Here is a 5,603-nt window from a genome sequence, read left to right as displayed (position 1 = left end):
TGAATTTTTTAAGTCTGTTTCTCAGCTGTGACCCTACCCTCAATTATAAAAATGGAGGCATTAAAAAGAAACAATATCAGCTACAGTTGATGGTTGGTATTAGGGGCTTCTGATGTTCAACCACATCTGAATTTTCTGTAGAATCTGGTGTAGATCATTCATATACTCTAAAGAATTAGTAGGAAACGTTTTATATGTATGTGTATACATATAATTTTTTTGACCACCTATATATATATGTATTCTTTTTTTTGAGATGGAGTTTCCCTCTGTCACCCAGGCTAGAGTGCAGTGGCGCAATCTTGGCTCACTGCAACCTCTGCCTCCTGTGTTCAAGCGATTCTCCTGCCTAAGCCTCCTGATTAGCTGGGATTACAGGCGCATGTCACCATGCCTGGCTAATTTTTGTATTTTTTTTTCAGTAGAGGTGGGGTTTCACCATGTTGTTCAGGCTGGTCTCAAACTCCTGACCTCGTGATCCACCTGCCTCGGCCTCCCAAAGTGCTGGGATTACAAGCGTGAGCCACCGTGCCTGGCTGGGAAACATTTTCTAATATACATTCTTTTATATTTGTCACTATGGCAAGCACTGTTTATTTTTATCCAGAAATCAATACTCTCCATCTGTTTTAATACCAGCATTAGTATGGATATTAAATGAACAACTCAGTTATTTTGTTTTTGTTGTGTTTTTTTACATTTTTCTTGGCTCATGTATCTTCAAGATTGGTTTAGAAGGATTTGGTTATGGATCTCTTGTAAGGCCTTTGAGTTTGTGAGGCAGGACCTTTACGTGCACATAGCTACTGAGGTTACATTTTGCTTCCTTGAGATCTTCCTTTGAGATTTTTTTGACCACCTATGAATCGGAAAGCCTTCCTGCCTTGCTTCCTCAACTTCCCTCCTCCAGGGCAGTCAATGTTTTCTGTAAGTCCTTGTATTTGAGAGGGAAGGAGACATCTTTCCACTTGCCCCTGGTTCCCTTAGAGCAAGAGCGATGTCCTCTTAGGAAGACACGGGACAAGCAATACCTGGGTGCTGGCATCTTCCCACGTACCATGTGAATAGCACCTGCACTGTGGGTCATGAATACTTTTCATCCTTGAGAAATACAGGAGAAAAGTTGTCACTTGTTATTAGAAGAATGTTCAGACTCTGAAATCCTAGGATAGGTTTTATGGAGAAATGAGCCTTTCATGGGTCTTCCTGATAGGCTGTTGGGCCAGTGATAATCCAAATCACACCTATCTGGATTTCTCTGTGCATAAATTTAAAAATACAAACACTAAGGACAATACCTACTAGATTCAGAAGTCTTAGTTGAATTGAACTTAAGCAAACTGAATTCATTTGTAAAAGTCAGAATTCCATACAACTCTAAATAGCATCAATTTCAGTGTGATTAAAACAGCAAATATAGTTAACTTTAACTTTTTTTTTTTTTTTTGAGATGGAGTTTTGCTCTTGTTGCCCAGGCTGGAGTGCAATGGTACGATCTCGGCTCACTGCAGCCTCCACCTCCCAGGTTCAAGCGATTCTCCTGCCTCAGCCTCCTGTGTAGCTAGGATTACAGGCATGTGCCACCACGCCTGGCTAATTTTTTTTTTTTTTTTTTTTTGAGACAGTCTCGCTCTGTCACCCATGCTGGAGTGCAGTGGCGTGGTCTCATTTCACTGCAAGCTCCACCTCCCGGGTTCATGCCATTCTCCTGCCTCAGCCTCCTGAGTATCTGGGATTACAGGTGCCTGCCACCATGCCTGGCTAGTTTTTTGCATTTTTAGTTGAGTCTGGGTTTCACCATGTCAGCCAGGATGGTTTCGATCTTCTAACCTCGTGATCCACCCGCCTCGGCCTCCCAAAGTGCTGGGATTACAGGCGTGAGCCACTGCGCCCGGCCCAATTTTGTATTTTTTAGTAGAGACACGGTTTCTCCGTGTTGGTCAGGCTGGTCTCGAACCCCCGACCTCAGGTGATCCGCCCGCCTCGGCGTCCCAAAGTGCTGGGATTACAGGTGTCAGCCACCGCGCCCAACCCCTTAAGTTTAACTTTTAACTACTTACTTGTTGGACTTTGAAAACTAATCAGTGCTACTTTTTAATGATACAAGAAATAATTTCAAATTATTTCCCAATCATTTATTTTGCTCTTTCTGCATCCCTTCTTGTCCCCTCAGCACTTTTTACCTCGTTGGAAGTGTGAGCAGCTAATCAGACAAGGGGTACTGGAGCACATCCTGTCGTGACCATGCACTGAGGCACTCCCACCCAGGCTTCACCCAACTCATGGATGCCTCTGTACTCACTCTCTCCACCCTCCCTTCACCACCCTCTTTGATTTTACAGGCTATAGACATTGTTGAAGGTAACTAAGAATACTTGGCTAAGAAGTCTAATTTGCTATTAAAGACTTTCTTCTTTTTTTAATGTTGTACGCTCTTCCTATTCCTTTTTGGTTTTGGTTTTGTTTTGTTTTGTAGAAACAGTTTCTCACTATGTTGCCCAAGCTGGTCTCAAACTGCTGGCCTCAAGCAGTCCTCCCACCTTGGCCTCTCAAAGTGTTGAGATCACAGGTGTGAGCCACTGCTCCTGGCCCCTACTCCTTTTTCTAATAAGCTATATCTATAATCACAGCATTCCTACACAGTTTTGTTACAGTGTGTTTTTTAAATGAAAGTAAACATGGTTACATTTGAATCTCTTAAATAATCAGTCACTTGGCTGGATAGGAAGAAGGTAGATCCTGTGTGTCTTGTTTTCTCGTCATGTGTATTGTACAAGCTAGAGAGCTGAATTTCTGAGATACACATTTTCAAATCACATGAGCAAGTGAAGATGATGGTCTGTAGAAATTGTCGGTATATGTAATGTTTAATGACATACTAATTTATCACCTGGATATTTGGAAAGAAGGACACACATGGATTTTGCACATTTCCACCATGGTGGCTGGTGTGGCTTGTGGCTGTGGGATGATCACCAGTATCACCACTTTGGAAAGGGACAGTGAAATTGGGGCTAGAGAAGGAACTTTGTACAGTTTCCCCTGAGATTCAGATTGACTGAAAAGTCACATGAAGAGTTGATTGGCTTTTTCAATGGTTTTTTTTTTTTTTTTCTTTTGAGACGGAGTCTTGCTCTGTCGTCCAGGAGTGCATTGGTGCGATCTCAGCTCACTGCAAGCTCCGCCTCCTGGGTTCACGCCATTCTCCTGCCTCAGCCTCCCGAGTAGCTGGAACTACAGGCACCCGTCACCATGCCCAGCTAATTTATTTTGTGTTTTTAGTAGAGACGGGGTTTCACCATGTTAGCCAGGATGGTCTGATCTCCTGACCTCGTGATCCGCCTGCCTCGGCCTCCCAAAGTGCTGGGATTACAGGCTTGAGCCACCGCGCCCAGCCCTAATGGTATCTTTTAAACAGCTGACATTTAAAATTTTGATGAAATCCAGTTTATTCGTTTGTTCTTTTATGCCTTGGATGTTGCATCCAAGAAATCTTTTCCCATCCCAAGGTCACAATTTTTTTTTTCCTTTTTTCTTCTGGAAGTGTTATAATTTTAAGCTTTATACTTTGGTCTATAACCCGTTTTTTTGTTTTGTTTTTGTTTCTTTCTTTGTTTTTTTCTTTCTTCGTTTCTTTTCTTTTTTTTTTTATACGGAGTCTCGCTCTGTTGCCCAGGCTGGAGTGCAGTGGCCGGATCTCAGCTCACTGCAAGCTCCGCCTCCCGGGTTTATGCCATTCTCCTGCCTCAGCCTCCCGAGTAGCTGGAACTACAGGCACCCGTCACCATGCCCAGCTAATTTATTTTGTGTTTTTAGTAGAGACGGGGTTTCACCATGTTAGCCAGGATGGTCTGATCTCCTGACCTCGTGATCCGCCTGCCTCGGCCTCCCAAAGTGCTGGGATTACAGGCTTGAGCCACCGCGCCCAGCCCTAATGGTATCTTTTAAACAGCTGACATTTAAAATTTTGATGAAATCCAGTTTATTCGTTTGTTCTTTTATGCCTTGGATGTTGCATCCAAGAAATCTTTTCCCATCCCAAGGTCACAATTTTTTTTTTCCTTTTTTCTTCTGGAAGTGTTATAATTTTAAGCTTTATACTTTGGTCTATAACCCGTTTTTTTGTTTTGTTTTTGTTTCTTTCTTTGTTTTGGGACAGTCTCGCTCTGTCACCCAGGATGGGGTGCAGTGGCGTGATCTTGGCTCACTGCAATCTCCATCCCCTGGGTTCAAGTGATTCTTTTGTCTCAGCCTCCCAAGTAGCTGGGATTATAGGCGCAGGCCACCACACCTGGCTAATTTTTGTATTTTTAGTAGAGACAGGGTTTTACTGTGTTGGCCAGGCTGGTTTCGAACTCCTGACCTCAAGTGACCTACCTTGGCCTCCGAAATTTTGGGATTACAAGTGTGAGCCACCACGCCCAGCCTGCGATCCATTTTGAATGAATTTTTTATATGGTGCAAGGTGTCAATCCACCTTCACTTTTTCTTGGGCATATAGATATCCAGCTGTTCCACTACCATTTTTTAAAAGACTGCCCTTTGCTCTATCAGCTTTGCATTTTTGTTAAAAAGTAGTTGTCAGTGTGTATGTGGGTTTATTTCAGGACTCCATTTTGTTCCATTGACCTGTTTTTCTCTCCTGAATGCCAATACCATATTTGTATGTAGTATGTAACTTTTCTAATAATTTTTGAAATAGATAGTATTAATGCGTCTTATTTTTGTTGCTGTTTGTATTTTTTGTAGAGATGGGGTTTCACTGCCTTGGCCAGGCTGTGTTGAACTCCGGAGCTAAAGCAGTCCGCTTGCCTCATCCTCCCCATGTGCTGGGTTACAGGCGTGAACCTTGGCACTGGCCCAGCGTACCACCTTTTTTTTGAGATTTGTTTTGGCTATGTTAAATCCTTTGCTTTTGATGTGAAATTTGAGAATAGGCAGGGTATGGTGGCTTATGCCTGTAATCCTAGAACTTTGGGAGGCCTAGGTGGGCGGGTCGCTGGGCCCATGGTAAAACTCCGTCTCTACAAAAAATATAAAAAATTAGCTGGGTGTGGTGGTGCATGCCTGTAGTCGCAGCTACATGGTGGGCTGAGGTGGGAGGATCACTTGAGCCCCAGAGGTCAAGGCTGCAGTGAGCTGAGATCACACCACTGCACTCCAGCCTGGGTGACAAAGTGAGACTGTATCTCAAAAAGAAATTAGGATCAACTTGTCAGTTTCTACAACAAAAACCCCTGTTAGCACCTTGATTGAGATTGCATTGAATTTATATAAAAATGTTGGGAGAATTGACATCTTAGTGATATTGAGTCTTCTGGCCTATAAACAAGATCTGTCTTCCCATGTATTAATGTTTCTGTCTTCTATTTCTCTTTTTTTTTTTTTTTTTTTTTTTTTGAGACGGAGTCTCGCTCTGTTGCCCAGGCTGGAGTGCAGTGGCCGGATCTCAGCTCACTGCAAGCTCCGCCTCCCGGGTTTATGCCATTCTCCTGCCTCAGCTTCCTGAGTAGCTGGGACTACAGGCGCCTGCCACCTTGCCCGGCTAGATTTTTGTATTTTTTAGTAGAGACGGGGTTTCACCATGTTAGCCAGGATGGTCT

General features: G+C 43.3%; 1 protein-coding gene across 2 annotated transcripts in view; it reads left to right on the top strand.

Moving 5' to 3' along the window:
- The window catches only part of GINS1 (GINS complex subunit 1 (Psf1 homolog)), a 57,147-nt gene extending 54,048 nt beyond the window's left edge, over window positions 1-3,099 (top strand). The window contains exon 7 of one of the 2 annotated variants that reach the window (XM_011952169.1): window positions 2,174-3,099. In XM_011952169.1, coding sequence (XP_011807559.1) covers window positions 2,174-2,242 — 69 coding nt within the window. In that variant the 3' untranslated portion in view covers window positions 2,243-3,099. The remainder of the gene's footprint in view (window positions 1-2,173) is intronic. The other variant, XM_011952170.1, reaches the window with a different exon arrangement.
- Window positions 3,100-5,603: the final 2,504 nt, after the last annotated feature.

This window comes from Colobus angolensis, unplaced genomic scaffold (genome assembly GCF_000951035.1).
Source record: "Colobus angolensis palliatus isolate OR3802 unplaced genomic scaffold, Cang.pa_1.0 Scaffold336, whole genome shotgun sequence".
In the NCBI taxonomy this organism is placed as follows: Eukaryota; Metazoa; Chordata; class Mammalia; order Primates; family Cercopithecidae; genus Colobus; species Colobus angolensis.
The sequence above is the reverse complement of the archived record's forward strand: the minus strand, read 5'-3'. Positions and strand labels throughout refer to the sequence as shown.